Source organism: Macaca fascicularis, chromosome 12, assembly GCF_037993035.2.
Source record: "Macaca fascicularis isolate 582-1 chromosome 12, T2T-MFA8v1.1".
Taxonomy (NCBI): domain Eukaryota; kingdom Metazoa; phylum Chordata; class Mammalia; order Primates; family Cercopithecidae; genus Macaca; species Macaca fascicularis.
The window spans coordinates 81350196-81376367 of NC_088386.1; the positions used below are offsets into that span (position 1 = coordinate 81350196).

At 33.3% G+C, this 26172-nt stretch overlaps 1 protein-coding gene across 1 annotated transcript in view; it reads left to right on the top strand.

Annotated features, from left to right (window-relative positions):
• Positions 1–26172, top strand: part of FSIP2 (fibrous sheath interacting protein 2) — a 94740-nt gene that overhangs the window by 6952 nt on the left and 61616 nt on the right. The window contains exons 6-13 of the mRNA XM_015432463.3: positions 907–1048; positions 1549–1659; positions 10442–10568; positions 12889–12969; positions 17646–17755; positions 18617–18662; positions 19825–19931; positions 21191–21254. Of these exons, the coding sequence (XP_015287949.3) occupies positions 907–1048; positions 1549–1659; positions 10442–10568; positions 12889–12969; positions 17646–17755; positions 18617–18662; positions 19825–19931; positions 21191–21254 (788 nt within the window). The remainder of the gene's footprint in view (positions 1–906; positions 1049–1548; positions 1660–10441; positions 10569–12888; positions 12970–17645; positions 17756–18616; positions 18663–19824; positions 19932–21190; positions 21255–26172) is intronic.

Sequence of the window (26172 nt, forward strand, 5' to 3'; positions counted from 1 at the left end):
AGCCAAACTGGTTATTGAAAGAAAAATTAGATTCAAAATCTTTCTATATTAGAAGAGGAAGAGAAAGGATCTTTAACACATGCCTCAAACAATAACCGTTTTTTAAGATTCATCTTTAAGAACTGATAGCATTTTTTTAGGAAGTTAGTGCAAAGTCAAAAAAAGTAAGTTTGGAATAACTGATGCCAATATATAAATATGTGTTGTCTATAAAAAGGATTGTAAGCTCATTTAGATATGACTCAGTCATATTCAATCATGGCCATTCCATGGACAAGCCCATTTCTTAGGAAGTAAAGGATGTTATAGTTCTTTTTCCTGCACTAAGGATGGGGTAAGGAATTGGGCTGACTTTTATTACCTGACTTTTATATTCATTCCACAGTTTCATTATGTGGTATTGTTGCCATATTACATATTGATGTACCAGAGATCCAGACTACAGATGAGAGATTTGTTCAAGGACTTGTAAATTACAAGGAACCCAGTGCCCGCTTTTTCTTAGAGAAATCAAATGTACTTTTTTTTTTTTTTTTTCCACATTTGAAGTTACTGTTTCAGTTATTTCAGCCTTTTTTGCAAGGTCATACTCTTAAATCTACTGAGTTATGAATGCTCACTTTGCAGAATGTCTTGAGTAACTTTGCTCTGCTTTTTACCATTATCTTTGCAATTATATCAGATAATTGTGTAGTGGAGAGACCTTATAATAAGTAAAACATGGTGAGATGGTGGGTTTGGCTGTTTTAAAAGTTTATAAACAGTACTGATAGAAAAACAGTAAAATTCCTATAATTCAAGAAATGAAAGGCAAGCAAGGAAGTGGTTTGGGAATGGCATAGCAGATGATGCCATCGTGAAAGAAACAGCCAATTCACCTTTAGTAATATTTACGCTCTTACTCAGATATTTGGATATGATAAGTAGAAAACTAGAACAACTTGAACGCACAGCAGAAGAACAACGCCTATTCCTGATGGATAGAGAAGAAAGACGACAGCGAGAGCATACAAGAAGAAAACTTACTCTTCGTAGAAAAATAGAAGAGGTGAGACATAACTTTAAAACATTAAGAGAAAAGTTGTGTACAGTTGTTGCATTTGTAAATAATTTTAACTGTACATTGTACTGCTTGAAGTCATTTCAGTTCAAAATAATTTGTTACCATTAAATTTCCTTCATAGCTATAATATACAAGTTGTTACATAAAATAATGAGGTGGATACCACAAAGTATGTATATGAGCCAATTTCTGCTCTTAAAGAACAGTGAGAAGGTTAACTAGACACTATTTAACTCTCTTAATGCCCTTATTGTGGAGACAAAATTTTTTTTTAATTTAGCTTTAGTAAAAAATTATCATATTTGCATTCCTAATAAGAGTGCAGTAAGAAAAGTATATTCTAAACCCAATGTATGCCTTTCATTATGCTTAACCTGATTTCTACTAGGCTCTGACTTGTTTAATATACTTTTTGGTGGGACAAAATACAAAGATATCCTTGTGAAAGGAACACACACCAAGTGCAGTAACAATGTGATTTCTAGGAATGGAAGACAAAAGAGATGTTACTTCTGACAAGGATGGCAGAAGATGTTAAAAGAGAAGAGAAGATAGAAGAACAACGGCATAGAAACAGAGAAGAGAGTGACAGGAAGGTAGTGTGAGCTTTAACCTCTAACTTGAGCTGTTTGAAGAGAAGATTTTGTTTTGGTTTTTTGAAGTACAAATCACTTTGTGAGATGACTGTTGCCCAGTTACTCCAAATGATATGCATGATATAAAACTGAAAGCTATGGAAATTTTTAGTATATTTGACTATAGTATAAAAACTACTGCTCTGTTATGTGATATAACTATTTTTGGCTTTATTTTTACACTATAAACTGTACTTGTAATTACTATGAAAAAATTAAATGACTAACTTTTTTTAGAACCAGCAAGTCTTTGTAGGATTTCTCAATTTTTCCTCACTGGTTAATTTTATTTAGCTTAACTTTTCATCTTTAATAATATATAAGATTTTGTGATTTAGAGTGTAAATTAATATAAAGAGAAAAATCCTACCACCACCACCCTATCAACATTTTAGTTTCACACATATACACATACACCCCCCCACAATGTTTCCAATAATATTTATTTATTCCAATTAATAATTAAAAACATGTTATTATACCTCGCAAGCTGTTCTGTAGACTGTTTTTTTCATTTAACAAAATGTCATTATCAACTTAGCATGTTGATAAATGTTGATCTAAAATTCTAAATAGCAATAGGTAGGCTACTGTTAACAAACCTAGGTGTGAGTGTAAGATTTGCACAATTTGATTTGTATTGATATATACTGTTACACAGCAATTTTGTAAAAATATTGAACGTTTAAATATGTATGCTTAACTTTCGTTCTGTTTGTTACCTGTATCTTTCAGTACCCTCAGAGACTCACTGCTCATTTTGCAGGTTCAACTTATTCCAATTTACCATGATTATTTTTCTTCTTTCTTTTTTTTTTTCTTTCTTTTTTATTTATATTTATTTATTTATTTATTTATTTATTTATTTATTTATTGTAGAGATGGGTTTTTGCTATGTTGCCCAGGCTGCTCTCGAACTCCTGAGCTCAAACGATTCTCCCACCTTGGCCTCCTGAAGGGCTAGGATTACAGGTGTCAGCCACCACACCCAGTCATAATTATTAATAATATAATCTAATACTCAGTTTTTCACTGTTTTTCAATGAGAAGTCTCACCAAGTTGTCTTCTTCGTTTTGCTCTAAAACTGCACATCTCTGAAAGTATCTTTGTTTTCCAGAAGCAATTGAATGCACTAGATTCTTCTCCTTTTGCCTAATGTCAATTACTACCCAAAGAATGTTGGTCAGTTTTAGTGGAGACTAACACAACTGATCAAAATCGGCCTGGGAGGAGTGACCATTAGATGTGGTCACTGACTGTAAGCATGATAACACCACAGGCTGCCTAAACTGTGCTAATGGTAGAGCCATTTGAACATTGATATTTCCAATGGAGTTATTTTACAATTGTCTTTTGTGAATCTTGTTTTACTATAAGAAATTTTGAATTCCTTTGTGTTTCATAATATTTTTATGTCATGATTTTCAGATTTGACATAATTTTTCACTGCAAATTATCTTGTTATATTATAGTTTAGATTTTGCTCTTAATATCTTTGTCAAAAATTATTTGTGTGGGTCTATTTTTGGACTCTCTTCTATTCTTTGACCTATTTGTTTGATTATTGTACCTTTAATAATTCTTTGAATCTGTCGTGCCAGGCTTACACGTTTATTTTTCTATTTCAGTTGTTTTAGTTAATCCCAAGCCCTTTGTATTTCCATATAAATTATAGCATCAGCTTATTAATTTCTACCAAAACGTCTTGCTGAGTTTTTAAATTCGATTTGCGTTAACTCTATAGGTCACTTTGGGCACAATTTACCTCTTGATAATATTGAGTCTTTCAACTCGTGAACGACATATGTCACTCCATTTATTTAAGTCTTCTTAATTTCTCCTAACAGTGCTATGTAGCTTGCAGTGTACTGTTCTTATGTATCTTTTCATAGATTCATCCCTAGGTATTTCATATATTTTATGCTATTGTAATTTATATTTCTTAAATTTCAAACTTTGAATACCTAATGCTAGCATTTAGAAAAACATCTGATTTATTTATATTCATCTTGTATCTTGCATTGTTAAAAATCAATAATCAGTTCTAGTAGTTCCTTTTTCTAGATGCCAATTAATAGTCTACATAGATGATCATTTCTGTGAATAAAAGGAGTGTTATTTCTTCTGATGAGTTCCTTTAATTTTTTTTTTTCTTGCTTGATCACACTGCCTGAAACCTTCAGTATAATGTTGAATAGAAGCAGACATACTAGCTATTTTTGACTGGTGATTTGCTTGTTAGTGACTCTCTTTGCTAGTGATCTCAAAGGGAAAGGATTAAGTCTGTCACCATTAATTATAGGGTTAGCTGTGGGTTTTTTTACAGGTGTCATTCATCAGGTTGAGGAAATTTTCTTATATTTCTAGTTTGCTGAACATTTCTATCAGAAAGGGATGTAAGATTTTGTCAAACATTTTCTTCTGTGGTTTTATTGAATTCATATGTAGGTTTTCTTTTGTGATTCATTGCATAGTAGATAACATAAATTGATTTTTGAATGTTGAATGAATCCTGAACAAAAGATACTTAAAGCAACATACTTGATCTGATTTACATATTGTTGTATTAAGTTTGCCACCATTTTGTTTAGAATTTTGCCCTAGAGATGTTAGTGCAAAATGTAGTTTTCTTGCACTGCTCTTCTCTGATTTTGGTATCAGGGTAATGCTGGCCTCATACCATAAATCTCTATGTATTCCATCTTCAGATTTCTGAAACCATTATTTTAGAATTGGTATTGTTTATTTTTTATATATTTTATGGAATTTATCAGTGAAGACATTTGGGTATGAGGCTTATTTGTGGGAAGATACATAACTACATACCTATTCAAAACATTATTTTTAAAAGTTTTGATAGTGTATTCTAGTAATTTTTTCATTTCATTTGAATTGTGGGATTTATTTACAAAGTTGTTTATAACATCCCTTTGTTATCCTTTGCGTATTTCTAGACCCTGGTGATGTCACCCACTCTCCTTGCTTATATGGTAATTTGTAACTTCTTTTTTTCCTTATCAGTCCTGGCTAGAGTTGCTTTTTCTTTTTCTTCTTATTTCTCTTTTTCTGATTTTCTCAAACTGCTAGTTTTTAGTTTTAATGAATTTCTCTGTTTTTTTTCCTATTTTGTTTATTTCTGTTCTGATATTTTTGTTAAATACCTTTCTCTCTTTAGGTGGAAGTTATTAATTCAAGACCTTTCCTCTTTTCTAATACAGAAATTTAGTACTCTAAGTTCTTCCCTAACACTGGTCTATCAAGAGTCTCCATATTTTTTTTTATATACAGTGTTTTTATATTTATTCAATTCAAAATAGTTGAATTTCCCTTTTATTTTTATGTTTGATTCATTAGTTATTTAAAAGTGTGTCATTTAGCTTCTAAATATTTGGAGTGTGTCCAAGATCTTTCTGTTGATTTCAAATTTACTTTTATTGTGGTCAGAGAAAACTTTTATTTCCCAAATCTTTTTAAATACATTGAGACTTATTTTATCTTCCCAAACTCTGGTCATTTTTGGTAAAATGCAAATGTATACCTGAAAAAAAACTTCTTTCTACTGTTGTTGGGTGAGGTATTTTATAAGTGTTCTCTAGATATCAAGTTCATTGATAGAATTGTTCAAATCTAAATCCTAGCTCAATTTCTGTCTACTTGTTCTCTCAATTATTGAAGGAGTTATTAAATCTCTGACTATATTTTTGGATTTGTCTAGTATCTCAGTTTTTGTTTTATTTGAAGCTCAGTATTAGGTTAAAAAATGGCTAGAATTGTTATGTCTGTTGGTGATTTGATTTTTTTTATTGTTTTGAAAACATTTTATTTTCCTCTGTTACTATTCTTTGTTCTAATATTACAGGTAATATTAACATTGCCACTGCAGCTTTATTCTGATTACTGTTAGCATGGCATATTATTTTCTTGTGTTTCACTTTTAAGACCAAATTTGGGTCTTTATTTTTCTGTGTGTGTGTGTGTATGTGTGTGTGTGTGGCTACTATTCATATAGATGGGCTTTGGTTTCATATCAAATCTGATGACTGCCTATAATTAAGGTGTTTGTAGCATATACATTTAGTGTGATTATTAAAGTGATTAGTTTTATGTCTGTCATCTCATTATTTGTTTTTAATTTGTCTCATCTATGTTCTTTTCTTCATTTTCTGCCTTTTTCTTTGGATTTTTAATGATCCCTTTGTATCTATTTTGTATATTGTTTCTTTGTTTTAAATTTACCAGTTGCTTTAAGGATTATAGTATATGTCTTTAACTTATTAGGTAGATCTTAAAGTGCCTTTATACTATATTATACTATTTCAAATATAGTATAAGAGCCTTACAATATTATGCTTTATTTTTCTCCCTGTGGCCTTTATGCTATTTTGGTCATTCATTTTATTTATATACATATACGTAATAAATCTGACAATACAACATTGCTGAGTTTGTCTAAGCAATCATTTATCTTTTATCATGATGTAAATAAGTCATATATTTGGCCATATACTTAAAATTTTTTATGTTCTTCATTCTTCTATTTTTGTATACCCATATTTTCATCTGCTATCATTTTTTTTTCTGTCTGAAGGACTTTCTTTAACATTGATCCAAGTACAACTTAATTTTGTATGTCTGCAAAATACTTATACCTTTATTTTTGAAAACTTTTTTTTTTGAGTGTGTATTGGTTAACATCAACTGGGTGTAGAATTCACCATTGACTATTTTTTATTTTATTTTAGTACTTTAAAGATGCTCTTTCACTTTCTTCTCTACATTGATTTCAAGAGGAAATCTTCTGTTTTTAAACTTTATTTTTCTCTATGTAACATAATTTGTTTTTCTGGTAACTTAAAAAAAAATTTTTATCCCTAGTTTTGAGAAATTTGATTATTATGACTTGGTGAGATTTTTCTTGTTTTCTATGCATTGGTATTTTGGGCTTCTTGGACCTGTGGATTTATGGTTTTCATCAAATTTAAAACATTTTAGGATATTATTATCTAATATTTATTTTATCTTTTCTCTCCTCTCTTCAGGCATATTAGGCTGCTTGAAGTTGTCCCATATCTTACTGAAATACTTTCATTTATTCACCTGTCTGTGTTTTCTTTTGGATGGTTTCTCTTGCTGAATTCCCATTATCTAATCTTCTGCAATGTCTATGCTGCCATTAATACATCCATGGTATTACTCATTTTACATATTTGGAAATTGCTTTCAGACCTTGTTATATCTTCCATATCTCTTCTTCACTTTGTTTATATACAAATTGCAATTATGTTACTGTATTGTTTCTGTCTTTAATTCCAACATTTGTGTCATTTTTGAGTCAATTTCAATTGATCAATCTACTTCTTTTATAAGTTATATTCCCCTGCTTCTTTACGTGCCTAGTATTCTTTGATTGGATGCCAGACATGAATTTTAGTTTGTATACTGAATATTTTTATGTTCTTATAAATATTCTTTAGCTTTTTTGATGTAGATAATTTATTTGGAAACAATTTGATTGTACACGTCTTGCCTTTTATGATTTGCTGGTAGGGTGAGAGCCATGTTTTATCTGGCTTTTCCTACTACTTTCCTAGTAGTTATTTCCTACTACTGAGTTAAGATCCATCTTAGAACTCTACTCAATGCCCTATGACTCATGAGGTTTTTTCAGTATAGCTTTCCAGTGAAATATTTCTAGGGGGAATAGGCATGTTTTCTATCCCTAGATAGCTTCCAGTGACTGTTTTCTCCAATCCTTTAGGAAGATCTTTACTGTCGTCTTGGGTGGTTTTTTTTTTTTTACATAAGCTAATCCATTTTCTTGCTAAATACTGCAAGAACCCTCTAAGAATCTCTGGGGTTCTTTCTGTATGGATTTATCTTCTTTCTAGTACATTCATTACAGGCCCAGAAATTCACAAAGGCAAGTCACATTTTATGTACTATATTATGTTTATCTCTGGTAGACCTGAGTGATATTTGGTTAAACCCTCAGTAATCTTCCAATTGAAGATGATTGAGAAATTACTTAAACTCACCAGGACAGCTATGGATAAGATACGCTGCCTGATCAGAAACTGGATTAGTTCTCTGATGGTATGTAGAGAGGTAAATTGCATACATGTTAAATACATTCTTTGTGTTTGATCACAAATGGAAATTTGCCCCTTACTACTCTCTTATTTTTGTAACATTACAAATCAAGACATGACTGATTATCCATTTTCAATATATTGTCACATTTTAAATAATTTGTTTTACATTTCTTTTTTTTTTTTTTTTTGAGGACAAGCTATTCTTTTTAATAAAAGGTTCCGGGACAATTAGATATGACATTTTTTAAAAAAGAAGGCTTGATTAGTACCTCATACTGTGCATATAAATCAATTACACATGGATTGTAGAACTAACTGCAAAAAATAAAACCAGACAACATGTTGAATATAATATAGGAAAATATCTTCATGAGTTTGGGATAGGAAAAGACTTCTTCCCTGGGACCATCTCCACCCCCTACAAAAGAAAAAAAAAAAAAACTTTAAAAGATTTGATAAGATTGTCTTTAATAAAATGAATAATTTCTGTTTGTCAAAAAGTCCATTAATAAAGTGAGCATGAGAGCCATAGATGGGAAGAATTTGCTTACAATACAAAGAACTTGTATCTGGGGTAAATAAATCTGTAAGACTAAGAAAGACAACCCAAGACAAAACTGGGCAAGAGACTTGTTCCCATCACATCTAAACACAGGTGCCACAAAGCCACAGTCTTTGTCACCTCTCACTGCTTCTGTAGGTTACAAAGTCGGCAGTGGCCCTGCCAGGCAGCTCCGACGTGGGGTCTGTCCCAAGGCCACCTTCAGATGGTGGCTGGCATTGGGCCCTCTCAGAGGGGTCTTCCCCACTATTCTAGTGCTTGCTATGAAACAGCTGGGCCACCCTGGCATCTCTCTTTATCTCCAAAAGGCACGCACCTGGTCCCGACACACAGAGTGCTGCGCGGAAGCCACACCACATTTCCTATCTACTCACCGAGGCTGCCACAAAGTCTAACCCAGATTCAGGGGACAGCTGTACCCCACCCCTGTGAGAGAATAAGTAAAACCATTGCAGATGACCTTCTGCCACAGGTGATTTACACTCTTCTCCATACAAAGCACACTTGCTTCCAACGCAGCACGGGCCACCGTTCTCCTGGCATTGAGCTCAGGGATGAGATCCCGGAACCCACCGTGTGCGTGCCTGATGACCTCCTGGGGTGTGGTTCCTGGAGGGTGGCACCTTGAGGAGAGTGTCTGTCTGAAGACCTGAGAACTGAAGAGACAAGGTGTCATCACACACCCCCATGCAGTCCTGGGCAGACACAGGTCAGTGTGGTGGGTGCCATCTTTCCAAATGGAGAATTGGAGACATCGCGGCCACCAGGCCACAGAAACTCAGGAATCCACGTGGGCACCTGCAGTCAAGGCGTTGACAAAGTTTCATTCCTCCTGCCCAAGAAAGCCACTCATGGCTGCAGGCTCTGCCCCCTGGACTCCGGGCTCTGTCCTCTGAGACTTCATTTTCCACAAGAAACAGCCAGCGCATGCCTCCATCTCTTCAGTGGCTACACCTGTCTCTTCAGGGGGCTTCTCTCACCCAGGGGTTTCGAGGTACAAAGGCCTCTTTTGATTTTTTTTTTTTTTTTTTTTTTTTTTTTAATGTTTTTCGTCCTTTTAGTCCACATTGATATAATTTTTTTTTTTTTTTTTTTTTTTTTTTTTTTTTATGGTAAACAGTGTGGCGATTCCTCAAGGATCTAGAACTAGATGTACCATATGACCCAGCCATCCCATTACTGGGTATATACCCAAAGGATTATAAATCATGCTGCTATAAAGACACATGCACATGTATGTTTATTGCGGCACTATTCACAATAGCAAAGACTTGGAATCAACCCAAATGTCCATCAGTGGCAGACTGGATTAAGAAAATGTGGCACATATACACCATGGAATACTATGCAGCCATAAAAAAGGATGAGTTTGTGTCCTTTGTAGGGACATGGATGCAGCTGGAAACCATCATTCTTAGCAAACTATCACAAGAACAGAAAACCAAACACCGCATGTTCTCACTCATAGGTGGGAACTGAGCAATGAGATCACTTGGACTCGGGAAGAGGAACATCACACACCAGGGCCTATCATGGGGAGGGGGGAGGGGGGAGGGATTGCATTGGGAGTTATACCTGATGTAAATGACGAGTTGATGGGTGCTGACGAGTTGATGGGTGCAGCACACCAACATGGCACAAGTATACATATGTAACAAACCTGCACGTTATGCACGTGTACCCTAGAACTTAATAATAATTAAAATATATATATATTGAACAGAATTATGTTGGCCAGGTGCAGTAGCTCAGGCCTGTAATCCCAGCACTTTGGGAGGCCGAGGCAGGCGGATCACGAGGTCGAGATCAAGACCATCCTATCCAACATGGTGAAAGCCCGCCTCTAATAAAAATACAAAAATTAGCTGCGTGTGGTGGCACGAACCTGTAGGCCCAGCTACTTGGGAGGCTGAGGGAGCGGAATCACTTGAACCTGGGAGGTGGAGGTTGCAGTGAGCTGAAATCGTGCCACTGTACTCCAGCCAGGCAGTAGAGCAAGACTCCATCTCAAAAAAAAAAAAAAAAAATTGTTTTACATTTCTAAATGGCAAGTTAATATTAACCAGTATATTTTCTTTAATATTGTAGAAACAAGATCTTCTAGAGAAAAAAATGGCTTATCATTTACAAAAAATGCAAGATACTGGCTTTAAAGGAGAAGATATGGGAAAAAGTACATCTAAATACAGAGGTCAAGATGGAACACGTGGTGAATGTGAGAACATTAAAAGATGATGTAGCTAAGTAGGAAATGCGTATCTATGTAAAAATCCTTGTGTAATACTCTATGTACTTACACTTGCTACTCCTTTTGTGCCAGACACTGTTCTAGGTATTTCTATGTTACAGTTCAAGTTAAAAAGTAGGCATATATGTAACAATGATAACAAATTGTAACAATCTCATCAATTGGCTGAGGAGACACACTTGCCTATACTGCATTTGTAACTAACCTCCCTATATTTAAAATAACTACTAAAATGATACAAACTTATATCTAAGATACTGCTATTATATACCAACATGGTGTTCTATTATGTTGCCAACCAGTAAGAATGGGAAGCGATACAGAATTAGGAAAAAAAGAAGGAAGAAATAAATGAAGAAAGAAAAAATGAAGAAAGTTTAAAAGGAGGAATGGCTTTGCTTTGCCCAGCCTCTACCAGCTTCCTTTATTTATAACATTATAAAATTACAATGGGTTTTTGTTTTCTGATACTAGATAAAATTTCATGGCCAGAATGCAAAATGTAGACTTGTTTTAACTATCTTTGACTGTGTAGTATCAGGAAAGAAACTGATTATTTTCCATGCAGCTATCATCATAGTATCTCATCAATCCCATTTCTAGGTCAGAGCTTTCCTGTGTCACTCCAGTAGATTACCAACTAGCCTCTGTTAAGTCTTCTTTTTACCTGCCTCAAATCCATTTTGTACCCTTGCTTGTTACATTTAAAACTCTTTTCTGATGGTTTCTTCCTCTACCCTTAAAACTATTATCGATTAAATGAAGCTCAGGCTGCTTCAGCACGCATTTATCAGCATCTGGAATTCAGTCTTTACCTGACTTTTTAACTTTATTTTACACTACATCCTTGAAGATGGCAGCTATGATCTAGTGGTGATATGCACAGGCTCTGAAACTGGATTGTAGAAGTCCAATCCTGTTTTATCATTTTCTAGCAATGTTATGGCTTGTAAATTACTTAACTTCCCTAAGCCAGTTTTGTTATCTGAAAACAAAGATAATACTCCTAGATAATTCCTATAAAGAGTGTAAAAATTCTAGTATATAGTAAGAACTTAATTTATTTTGTTGTTTAGTCAAATTAGACTACTGATCATTCCTAAAACACATGTTACTTTTCCGACTTCTCTGCCTCTCTGTATCCAATTTTTCTCAATTTAGAGTGATCTGATTACTATCTCCATTTATCAAAATCCTACAGTTACTTAAGCCGCACTGTAAATTACATGCCAAAAAGTCATTGTTGATAACCCTAACTGGAAGGTTATCGCTCAAGTAGTTTGCACCACTTTTAATTCACTTATTACATACTTACCGCTGTCTTAATCGTTTATAATAGTAAACTCCCACCTTTGTATTCAATAGAACATCATTCAAAGCATATACACTAAGTACATGTTTGCTAAATTGATTAATTCGATCTACTTAGTTCATTGAGGCAATGACAGCAATATCATGCCTCATATATGAAATCACTTCAGTAACTATAAAAATTCCTACCTCTTCATTAACTTTCTCATATGGTAGGAAAAATTTAAGTAGCTTAAACATTTGTTATTTAAATACACTGTTGAAGAAGTAGTATGTAAATGAGTTTAGTTTATATTATCAAAGTGATGGAATAGAAAGAATATCTATGGCACAAATTAAATTGAATTATACCACTATTGTAATGTTGTTATCTTCCAACAAGTAGACAACTTTTAGTGGGACAAAGTAAAAGAAAGGTAATATCAGAAGAATTTGCTCAGTGATCAGTGAATGGGGAAACAGATCACTCTCATAGTTTACATCTCTAACAACAGCCCCTTGAGCACACATGTGGTGAGTAACTTTTGCCACCCTAATAGTTAGGAAAGCAAAACTATAATTACATTTATCACAAAGAAGGGAATATATATGTGCATTTGCTTATGCCAGGCAGCAAGGCATATCCAAGAATTACAACAGTCACTGTGGACTACTGAGTCTTCAGCCCAGCCACTATGTTGTTATGCACCCAGATGGATATTGACATGTTTCAATTGAGCCAGGTGCAGATTTCCTTTTCTGCTAGAAAAACATTCTATCCTTCCAAGTGTATCTTTTAATATTAAGGGATAATATGTCAAGAATTGTCTTTTTTCCCATTTCATATCTCTCTATCTTCTCCAATTTCTCTCACAATCCCACATACAGACTAGCATATAGTTCAGCTCCTCTTGGGCATAAAAGGATCAGTAGTCTATCTTGGGTAATTCTGTCATCATCATAAGTAAAAATAAATATTTTATTATGTTTCTTTAAGCTTCTCCAAAGAATAAAAAGAAGACTTCTGAAGATATAATGTTAGTTTATCCTGCTGGAGACCAGAATAGAGAAACACGTGGTAAGTGAATATTGTGACAAGAAACACTAGATACTAAACAATAATTTGGGGTAAGACAGTTTTTTTTTAACAACTTCTTTCATTTAAATGCAGACAAATCCTCTGTTTTCTTTTTGTCAAATGACTGATTTTGAGTGATGCTTATCAAGAGCTATGTGGCCTTTATTAGTTTTAGAATTTGATAACTAGATAATTGATTTACTGTTTTGAATCTGACATTATATTATTATTTTAGAAAATTAAATGAAGGTTCTGTTACTATTAAATATATAATACAGCATGCCTACCAACTTATAGAAAATATATTTGCTCAAAATAATCTCAGAAAACGCTGAAATATGTCAGAAATTAAGTACATTTACTCTAGATTCACTGTGGCTTTTACTGTAACATCACTTTCTTATCTTTTAACTTATGTCTCTTCATGTTGTTCATTAGAGCTCACTGAAAGACTATAAGCCCAAATTACAATATAAAAATCCTCCAAAAATATATTACCAGAGTATGACTGTTCAAAAGTTGAACATATAACTAATCTCCCATTATTAAATTTCAAAGAAAAATTAACATATAAATGTTAAATTTCTTGGCCTTATTGGTTAAAAAATAAAAGAAATACTGTTTAAAATCTTTTCTTCCCGAGTATGCAATTTGCTTAGTTTTCATCAAGAATCAGAAATGTTGGATGTCTTAGCCTAGGATGTCTTTCTGCCTCAGAATCACTGAGGTTCAGTTAATTTAACTCCAAAGTTCATGGGTACCATTTTTAAAGTTCAGCTTTTACAACATACCAAAGGATTATTTACAACTGGCAAATTTATGGCAATACCAGCTCTACATCTTATACTGCATATAGACAACAAACTGAATTATTAATTTCTAAAGCAGTTATCTCAAGCAAAGTGATCCTGTAAAAATCTAGTGTTGAATGCATCCCAGACTGATCTTACTGTTGTCAAAGAATCTCAGTGACATTTCAGGAAAGGATGGTCAATGGAAAATACTGTTTTTAGCCTCACTGCGATACCAGTTTATTGTGACAATTGTCTGGAGAACAGACCTGTAAATTTAATTAAGCATGGTTGGGAGAAATATCCTATTAAAAGATGAAATGTAAAGTAATGTGATTCATATCAGAATTGGGTGGAGCAGGTTATGTATATCTACTCTCCAGCCTCAGTGAAGGGTATGTGAGTCATTGTAGTCTTCTTGTGAATTTTAAAAATACACAGTAGTGCCATCACAGGTCATCATATGTTTTTAGAGGTGCTCCTCTTTCCCATTCACCATAATCAGGTCTTCCTGGTTTCCATTTCATCATTGAGTCATGAGTGTAAACTCTGTGCAGTGTCACATCCTCTATACTCTTATGAGAAATTTGCCCCACGCGGTTTTGGAGCTGGTGATTCTCCAAGCAGAGTTCAAAGTGAATTTCCTGCTCCAGCTTCTTAGCTTGTCTGTGTATTTTTTTCATTCCTAGAAAAGATCTCAAGGCATTTATTTTGGTTTTTAAATTACCCTAAAGCAAAATGGAACATTTTTACAATTACATGTATAAACACATGTACAGATTTGTGTAACCACTGTCACAATCACATGTAGAACAGTCCAGCATTCCAAAAATCTCCCTCATGTTGTTTATTTGTTTATTTGCAGTCACACCCTCCTTCCTCCAACTAATACTCCCAAATTACCTCTGGTATTATTAGTTATGTTACCTCTGGGATTATTATCAAATAGTAATATGTTCTCCTGACTATAGTTCATTTTCTGTTGGAGAATGTCATATAAATGGAATCATACATTATGTAACTTTATAAAAATATCTTCTTTTACTCAGCATAATACCTCTGAAATTCATTCAAGTTATAGCATGTATCAGTGGTTTGTTCCTTTCCATTGTATGGATGCACCAGAGTTCGTTTTTTTCATTCTTCAATTGAAAGAAATTTGAAATTTTGGATTGTTTCCATGTTTGGGTGATTATGTATAGAATGACTAGAAGTACAGTTAATGTTTGAACATCAAGGGGTGAGAGTTGAAGCACGGACCCACTGCACAGTAAAAAAAATTACATTTAACTTTTGACTCCCCAGAAACTTACTAACAGCCCACCGTTGACCTTACTGAAAACATAAACTGTCACATAACACATATTATGTATGTTATCTGTATTATATACTGTAATCTTACAATAAACTATAGTGTTATTAAATTGAAAAAGTCATAGGAAGAGAAAATGTAATGTATTTACTATTTATTAAGTGAAAATGGATCATGGTTTAGGTCTTCATCTTCATTGTCTTCATGTTGTAACACCTCTGGCCAGTGGAAGCGCCTTTGTTATAACTCTAGAGGTATTTTTGGCATAACCCTAGTGGTTGTTGATAGCTTCCTTGCTACCTGAGAAGACAGGAAGATCCTAGCTTATCTTGTACAAATCTAGTTGCTTTGGCAACTTTGGAAATATAAAGTGATCATCAATAGCTGGGCCTATTTCTAAACATTCTCTTCCATTCTACTGATGTATTTATCTGTCTTTATGCAAATACCTCAATTTTCTTCATTATTGTGGCTTTATAATAAGTTTTGAAATTCAGTAGTTTGAGTTATCCAATGTTAGTTGTTATACTAGGTTGACTTGGTTATTCTAGAGCCTTTGCATTTCTATACAGATTTTAAAAACAACTTGCCAACTTTTACAAAATACCTTGCTGCGATTTTGTTGGGATTCACTTTTCCTTTATTTCTCTCTGTCCAGTACAATGTTGAACAGCAATAGTGATTGTGTATATCTTAATATTGTTCTAAAACATAAGGGAAGCTGATACATATGAATTAGGATATTAGCTCTAGACATTTAAACATAGCTTTTGTTAGAAAAAGACATCCCCTTTTTTCTTAGTTCACTAAGTTTTATCATGAATGGGTGTTGAATTGTATCATATTTTTCTGTGTCTTTGACATAATCACATGAATCTGCTCCTTTTTTCTCTTTATATTATATATTACTTTGATTTTTGAATGAATCAAATTACTTTTGATTTTCTTCATTCCTTGGATAAACCCTACTTATTCATAATGCATTATCTTTATTACATATTATAATATGTAATATTATTAACATAATATTTTAACATACTTATATTTATTAAAATTATATTATGCCTAAATATATATTCACATATATTTATATTACTTTATAGTATATGATATATAAGATATTTATAATTATAGTTATAAAAATTATAATGTACTATATTATGTAATTATGATTACTATAATATTAACCTAATGGTCAGTATATTATTAATAATATTGTTATATATTATATTATATATTATTCACGATATTTATTATTTGTTTTGTTTGTAATTTTTGCATGTTTGCTCATGGGGGAGTTGAACAAATTTTTAATTTATTATAATGCCTTGTAATGATATTTTGTATCAAAGTGATTCTGATGTCAAAGTATAAGATAGAAAATGTTCACTCTTCTTCAATTTCCTGGGGGAGTTTGTGTAGAATTAGCATAATTTCTTGCTTAAATATTTAGCACAATTCACAGGTGAAGTCTCTTGAGTCTGGAGCTTTTTTGTGGAAAGGTTTAAATCTCGTATTCAATTTCTTTGCTACAGGACTCTTCATATTATCTATTTATTTGTGATGAGACATGATCATTTGGATTTTTCAGATAATTTGTTCCTTGTATATATTTTCAAATTTATTGGCATACATTTTTCATGTAGTTCTTTATTATTTCATTTAGTAATTATTTGTAGATTCTATTTTGCTGATTTGTGGCCTTATTTGTTTTCAGCTTATTATTTACTAAATATCTTAATGAGCCAGTTTTTTATTTCATTCTTTCTCTCTTTTTTTATGTTTTTTAAAAATTTTACTTTGATCTTCATTTTTCTGCTTACTAAGTTTTGGCAAGGATGTGAAAGAACTGAAACTCTGATGCACTGCTGATTGATATGTAAAATGGTACAACCACTTTGAAAAACTGGTTTGGCTTTTTATTTAAGTTAAACCTGTTTTTACCATGTGACCAGTCATTCAGCTACTAGGTATTTACCCAGTAAAAATGAAAAAAATGTGTTCACACACGACCTGTACGTGAAAGTTCATAGAAATTTATTATTTATAAATTTTATTTATAATAAAATAAAATTTATATTTATTTATAATAAAATAATACAAACAAGTAAAATAAATAAATATTTTATTTATTTATAAAAACTGGAAACAATCCAAATGTCCATCAACAGGTAAGTGGATAAAAAATTATAGCATAGCCATACAATAGAATTCTTCTCAGAAATAAAAAAGAAAAACAATACCGCTGATATATGCAACAATGTTGTGATAAGTGAAAGCAGCCAGGGAAATATGAAATTCTAGAAAGTGCAAACTAATCTGGAGTTAGTGGTATATATCAGTGTTATTGGAGTATGAGAACAGAGAGATGGATAGATTACAAAGTTTCATGAGAAAACTTCCACGGATAATAGAAATGTTATCTTGAATGCAGTGATGGTTTCACGGTTGGATACGTATTTCAAAGTCAACTAGATAATTAAATAGGTACAATTTATTGTACTTTGATTGTACTTCCCTAAAGTTGCTAAAAAAAACAACTATAGAGTTTCTCTCTCTTTTTTTACTTTTAGGACATACAGCAAATGCTGCTCATCAAAATAGTTCAAATAATTTTATGAAAAAAAACTCAACTTCTGTTGTTTATCAGGCGGATGTACAGGATAATGGTATAAATCAAAAGGTATACAATTATGCTTTACAGTTTGGTGTTGTATTTATTAATTTATCTACTTAACTTTTATTTCTATGAACTCTCTCCTTCAGCAGCATAGTACTGATTGTTCAGGGATATTGAGTTTTATTCATGAAACCTGATCCATTTTCCTGGCTTTAAAGTGTTGAGTTAGCTTCGTGCTAAATGCACTATGGATTTTAGCAGAAAATAACCCAGACAAATATTTGGCAGTAATATTAATAATGACAGCTTGCATTTATTGATCATATACTATTGACCAGGTGTTGTACTAAGCTAGAATGAAGGAAAACAATAATTGGGTAACGTAAGATAAATATAAGAAGTTGGGTAATACAAGATAAAAAGAAGAATAAGACATAATTGCTCCTCTAAAAGACTCATTGTCTAGTGAGGCAACAGACACAGAAAAATACTATTCCAATAAAATTATCCTGGAATGATGAATTTTAGTTTGATTCTAAACAGTGTTTTTAATAAGCATTACACTGGTTTGGACTGGGTGTGAATGGATTAGATTGGATTTTTCTGAGACAAACTGAATGAGTCTAAAGTTTTTAGAACCAACCATACATGTATTACCATGCCTTTAGGCAAAATAGGGAAGATTGGGGAAGTAGGTTTATACATTACTACATATTGAACTCAATTTTGGACTAGTTAAATTTGAGATTATATGAAAGATATCCTAGGAGGTTGACGATATGTATTGTACCTAAACAGTTTTTATGAGTTACAAGATAAAAGAGGGAAAACATCTGTATTCGTTGGTTAATTGATAGAAGGCAGAGTCTTTTTGGAAGTACAGTTACTAATGTAATTTTTTCTCTTTAATGTGGTACCATGTAGAGAGATGGGATGGTATCTAAAAACTCAATTATTTTCGATGATAAAGGTAAGAAAATACACAATAGTTATAATTTTTCTGTTATTAAGTATGCAGTTACAGTTTTATTATATATTTTAAGTTGTTTTATCTGACTATAAAATATGCTTATTCTAAAAAATTAAGGCTGATATAAATTTTTTATGAATAATAGATATTGTAATTAGCCCATATATTTGAGTGATTGCTGGATGAGTGTGCCTTTTGGAATTTGCAAAGTGTGGAAAAGATAGGGTCCCTGCTGTGGCCATTTGTACTTACAGATAAAGATGCTGGCATACTGGCTTCAGGAGACTAGAATACAGAGAACTGTCCCCAAGATTGTTTCCATATTTCACTGCCATTAAATTCTAACAAATGATACATTTTGTTTCCCATTTCTCTTTAAATGAAATATTCATTACCCAATATCTGTGTGCCTTGTTATGTTTATGCAAGTCACTAAATATACTCACATGCATATCTGACATATGCATATGGAAAACATGAGACATCTTCCTCCAGTGGCTAAGGATCACCTCAAATTTAATACGAAGCTCAATAATCATCCTTTTCCTGACCCTTTTATTTCACCCAGGCACAAAATCTAAGTTGCCTTGGACCCTTCCTCTTATATTTTGCACCTGAAAGTTCACACTTTCTGTCTACTCTACTTCCTTAATTTATTTTGATCTTCACTTTTTTCCATTTCCGTTGCTCCTACCCTTGTTTTCTCCATTCTTCACTATTGCAGTAACCTTCCTCCAATTTTATCTTCCTCTTGTTAACCCACTATACATTTTTCTATGAAACAATCTTCCTAAATCACAGCTTTGTTTATTTCACTATCCAAATGATTTTTCATTGCCTAATTACTGAAATGCAAACAGTTAATTCTAGCAGTGAGCTGTGGTTATAGCAGAAGATTAAGCTGGCATAAAGCATTACATAAGGATTTCAGGCTTGTCTTTGAAGGCAATGGGAACCACTGGAAATTTGTAGGCAGTAAACATCAAAAAAGTCATGTTATTTTTGGAGAATTTCCTTGACTCAAATAAATCCCTGATTGTGTCAATTCTAGTCACTGTGGCAGCTGAGCAGGGAGAATATTGGAGTAATGCCGTAATTAATATTAACCCTTGTCCCAGCAGTATCAGCTTCTCATATTTAAAGTTATCTCTTCTTTCTCTAGGAGGTATAAATATTTCAGGCCAAGGTTCAATTATTTCAGCTCAGATATCACCCACAAGAGATTTTTCCAGAGTTTCACAGGCATTTTTGGATCCTTCAAAAGAAGAGGTATGTAACAGTTCTACAAACACAATAAAAGGGATATGATCTTATGGTCATAACTGGTATAAAATGTCATGATTTATGTAACCATACAAAACAACTTTATTCCCTGAAATTAGTCATACAGTAATAACATTTTAATAGCCCTTGAACGGTCTGCTTAAATGTAAGCTACAAGATGTTAGTTCATGGTACATATCTGCAGCTTTTAGAGGAGGTATAAAGTTGGACTTCATTGACTGGGCTTGTACAGTAATGATTTAGTACTTTTTGACCAGAGATCAGTTACCTGCTGTTTGAGAGATACCAGCAAAGATTCTGGGTATAGGTTTTGTACATGAAATAGATTTTCTCTGTGGGTTGCCAACTTGTTATAGGAATCAAATATGTATCCTTTGTTTAATTATTAGTATAGTACTAACTAGCTCAACTGCCCTAGGGAGTTAATGTGGTTTGAAATAGATTTCAATAAACTAGAAATTTACTAAATTATTTTTAAAAGAATTCTTCATAACTAGGGTAGAAAGTGACATCATTTTCCATCTCCTAGAATACATAATAATTGGGACACTAAATTATGTATGACTCCTAAAATGTAGTATGTTTACTACAATGGGCTTTTCTGTAGTGCAGTTTTATAATAAACATTTGACAAATGTACATCAGGCTTAGTTCACTGTTCTACTATATCAATAGCCACATTAAATATGCTAAGAGTCACAAAACTTTTAACAGCTTTGACATTGGGCATCATATTAGCCAAAATATTATAAAGACTATGCCCTTAACTTAAAAAAAACTCCTTTAAAAACAGTATCTAAATTTTATTACTGGCCTTTTTAGGGTAACATGTGCACTAATGACATTGCCATCCATATTAAATCTTAGATTACCATCAGTATTAAATCTTAGATGTGTTAGATGAAAGTACAACTATATGCTAAATCCCAAAGTCTCAGCAAATTACCAAATGTGTAGGTGGTTTTAAGTACAACTTTTGATACAACTATGAGCTTTGAATTCTATAAATAATACCTGTAATATAATACATGTTAATAATATATTAATACATATTATACATATAGTACATATTAATACCTATTAATAACATAATAAAAACATGTGCATTTCTTATAAATTGACATTAAAGAGAAATTCTCAAAATCTTAAATTTCTGTACTATAAATATAGAAATAATAGTTGATGTTTGAGTCCTAAAAATTTTTTTTATGGATCTATTTGTTTTGCTGTTGTGAATTATGTAGAAGGAGACAAATGCTGATTGGGATGGAAGACCAACCAAGAGATCAAGCTATCTCTGCGAATCAGGTAAATATCAGCAGTAATTATTGAGTAAATCTTGCATTCTATTTGTTCTTTCAACTAACATTTATTGAGTTTTTGCTTCATGTTAGATATGGTGCTAGGTTTTAACCATTCAAGGAAAAATGGCACAATTTTTGCTCAGGGCTCTTACAGTATACTTAGAAAGATGGTCATGGCCCAGTGTGATAAGAGCAACAAAGGAAGTGGGTATGTGTATAAGCTGGGAAAGTTATGGGAAAGAGAATGCATAGGCCTATCTAGGGTAATCACAGAAGCCTTTATAATTTAGAAAGACTGTGTTGAGACATGAAGGATCAGAAGGAATTTCCTATTTTCTTTTTGTTATTTTTATTGTTAGTACTAATGTTAACAACCAAAATTTGAAAAAAAAATTGAAGTCATTGTACTCATATCCTTATACTTACTGTTTTCTGCTTTTACAGCAGCTTCTCTCCCACACCACGACTTTATTAAGGTATAGTGGATAATTTAAAATTGTATATATTGACGGTACAGATGGTCCCTAACTTGTAATGGTTCAATTTAGGGTTTTTCAACTTTACTGTCTGTTTATTGGGGTATTAAATGCATTCTCAGCTTACAATATTTTTGACTCACAATTGGCTAATCAAGATGTAACACCATCCTAAGACAAAGAGAATCATATACAACTTGACATGTGTATATACAGTGAAATATTCACCACAAGCAAGCTAATTAACATATCCTCACTTCATATAGTTACTATTTGTGTGTGGTGGTGGAAGAACACTTACGAGCTACTATCTTAGTTTTTAGTGACACAATATTGTTAACTATAGTCACATTGTTGTACATTAGATCTTCCACACTTATTTATCTTATGTATCCTCCTCCCCATAACTCCTGGTAACCACCATTCTATTCCCTGTTCCTATGACCCTGACATTTTTATATTACACATATAAATCATGCCGTTTTTGTCTTTCTGCATTTGGCTTATTCCACTTAGCATGATGTTCTCCAAGTTCTTTGATGTTGTCACAAATGGCAGGATTTCCTTTGTCTGAAAGGCTAAATAGTGTTGTACCTTTCTATCTGTCTGTCTGTGTATCTGTGTTTATTTATATATCTACTTAGACAGACAGATAGATCTGTCTCTTGGTATATATCAGATCTTCTTTATCCCCTCATCTGTTGATATACATTTGTTTCTATATATTAGCTATTGTGAATAATGCTGCAGTAAACACAGGAGTGCAGATATCTCTTCAACATACTGATTTCATTTCCTTTGGATATGTACCCAGAAGTCGAATTGCTAGATCATAAGGTAATTGTTGAGGAACCTTCATACTGTTTTCCACAATGTCTGTACAAATTTATGTTTCTACCAACAATATGCAAGGATTTGTTTTTCTTCATAATCTTGCCAACGCTTGTTGTCTTTTACATTTTTGATAATAGACATTCTAAGAGATGTGAAGTGGTATATCATTGTGGTTTTGATTGTATTTCCCTGAGATTAGTCATGTTGAGCGTCCTTTCATATACTTTTTGTTTATTTCCATGCCTTTGTTTGATAAATGTATTTAAGTCTGTTCATGTATTTTGCTCATTATTTTTAATATATATTATTTTACTATTGAGTTGTTTCAGTTTTTTATATACTTGGGATAACAACGCCTTATCAGATATGTGGTTTACAGATATTTTATACAATTCTGTAGGTTGCTTTCTCACTCTGTTGATTGTTTTACAGCAATGCAAAAACTTTTACATTTGATGCAATCTCGTTTTTCTATTTTTGCTTTTATTGCCTATGCTTTTAGTGCCATATCCAAACATTTATTGCCTAGATCAACATCGAGAAGATTTGTATGTTTTCTCTTATAGTTTTATGCCTTAAGGCCTTACATTTATATCTTTAATTCATTTTTTGTTGTTTTTTGTATATGATGTGAGGTAAGGGTCCAATTTAATTCTTCTGCCTGTGAACATACCGTTTTCTCAACAATATTTATTGAAAAAAATTATTTTTCCCTATTGTTTTGTTTTTATGTTATTTTTAATTGGCATACAGTTGTTTTCTATGTTTATGTTGTTTTATTTTATTTTTAATGGGCAAATAGTTATTTTCTTTATTAAGAAAATCTTTTATTTTAGGCTGAGTGGTACATGTGCAGGTTTGTTTTACAGATAAACTTATGTCATGAGGGTTTGTTGTACAGATCATTTCATCACCCTGGTACTAAGCCTAGTACTAGTACTCAATCATTATTTTTTCTGATCCTCTCCCTCCTCCCACCCTCTACCACAGTGTGGCCTCAGTGTCCTTGTTCCCCTCTTTGTGTCCATGTGTTCTCATCATTTAGTTTCCACTTATAAGTGATAACATGTGGATTTTGTTTTCTGTTCCTGTGTTAGTTTGCTAAGGAAAATGGCCTCCAGCTCCATCCATGTTCCTGCAAAAGACATGATTTAATTCTTTTCTGTGGCTGCATAGTATTCCATGGTGTATATGTGCCATATTTTTAAAAATCTAGTCTACCATTAATGAACATTTAGGCTGATTCCATGCCTTTGCTATTGTGAGTAATGTGCTGCAATGAACATACACATGCATGTGTCTTTATGATAGAATGGTGTATGTTCCTTTGGATATATAGCCAGTAATGGGATTGCAGGGTCAAATAGTAGTTTTGTTTTTAGCTCTTTGATGAATCATCACACTACTTTCCACAGTGATTGAATTAATTTACAATCCCACCAACAATGTATAAATGTTCCCTTTTCTCTGCAACCTTGCCAGCATCTGTTATTTTTTCTTTTTAACACTAACCATCCTGACTGGTGCAAGATGGTATCTCATTGTGATTTTGATTTGCATTTATCTAATGATCAGTGATATTGAGCTTTTAAAATATGCTGCTGACTGCATGTTTATCTTCTTTTGAAAAGTGTCTGTTCATATCCTTTGCCCTCTTTTTAATGGGATCGGTTTTTTTTTCTTGTAAATTTGTTTAAGTTACTTACAAATGCTGAATATTAGACTCTTGCCACATGCATAGTTTGCAAATATTTTTTCCCATTTTGTAGGTTGTTTACTGTGCTACTAGTTTCTTTTGCTGTGCAGAAGCTCTTTAGTTTCAGTAGACCCCATTTGTCAATTTTTGCCTTTGTTGCAATTGGTTTTGGCATCTTCCTCATGAAACCTTCGCCAGTTCCTGTGTCCAGAATGGTATTGCCTCCATTGTCTTCCATGGTTTTAATAAATCGGGTTTTACATTTCAGTCTTTAATCTATCTTTTGCTGATTTCTGTATAGGAGGGGCCCAGTTTCGATCTGCATACGGCTAGCCAGTTATTCCAGAACCATTTATTGAATAGGGAATCCTTTCCCCATTGCTTGTTTTTGTCAGCTTTGTTGAAGATCAGATGGTTGCAGGCCTATGTATCTATTTTTGTACCAATACCATGCTGATTTGGTTACTGTAGACCTGTAGTATAGTTTGAAGTCAGGTAGCTTGATGCCTCCTGCTTTGTTCTTTTTGTTTAAGATTGCCTTGGCTATTCAGGCTCTCTCTCTTTTTTTTTTTTTTTTTTTTTTTGGTTCCATATAAATTTTAAAATAATGTTTTGTTGTTCTGTGAAGAATGCCATTGGTAGTTTGATAGGAATGGCATTGAATCTGTAAATTGCTTTGGGCAGCATGGTCATTTTGACAATATTAATTCTTCCTATCTATGAGCATAGTATCTTTTTCTATTTGTTTGTATCATCTCTGGTTTCTTTGAGCAGTGTTTTGTAATTCTCAGTGAAGAGATCTTGCACCTCCCTGGTTAGTGGTATTTCTTCAGTATCCTCATTCATTTTGTGGCTGTTGTGAATGACATTGCATTCCTGATTTGACTTCTGACAGGCTATATATGCATGGTACCAGCATTGCTTCTGCTGAGGGCCTCAGGAAGCTTCCACTCATGGCTGAAGGTGAAGGGGAAGCAGGCTTACCACATGGTGAGAAAGCAGCAGTGGGTGGGTGCCACACTTTTAATCTGAACTCAGAGTGAGAACTCACTGTTTATTATGAAGTGGGCACAAAGTCATTTATGGGGAATCCATTCCCATGACCAAAACACCTCCCATCAGGCCCCACCTCCAATATCAGGGATTATACTTCAACATGAAATATTGAGGGGACAAAACATCCAAACCATATCATTCTGCCACTGGCCACCAAATCTCATGTCTGTTTTATATATCAAAATACAATCATCCCTTCCCAATAGTCCCCCCAAATCTTAACTTATTCCAGCATTAATTCAATAAAAAGTCCAAGGTCCAAAATTTAATTTGAGACTTAAGGTATGTTGCCTTCACTTATGAGCTTGTGAGTTCAAAAACATGTTATTACTCCCAAGATACTACGGTGGTACAGGCATTGGGTAGACATTTCCATTCCAAGAAGGAGAAAACAGCCAAAATAAAGGGGCGACGTGCCCCATGCAAATCTAAAACCTAGCAGTGTCAACATTAAATCTCAAAGCTCCAAAATAATCTCCCTTGATTCCATCTCTCTCATCCTGGGCACACTAATAAAAGGGGGTGGGGTCCCAAGGCATTAGTCATCCCCACTACTGTGGCTTTTCAGGGTGGAGCCCCCATGGCTTCTGTCACTGATTTGAGTCTAATGCCTGCTGCTTTTCCATGCTGAGGTGTCAAGCTGTTGGTAGCTGTACCATGCTGGGATCTGGAACCACAGTTCCACTAGGTAGTGCCCAGTGAGGACTCAGTGTGAGTGCTTCAATCCCACATTTCCCATTGGCACTGCCCTACTAGAGTCTCTCTGCAGGGGCTTCAGTCCTGCAGCAGGTTTCTGCCTGGGCACCCTGTCTTTCTCATACATACTCTGAAATCTATGTGGAGCGGCCAAGCCTCCTTCA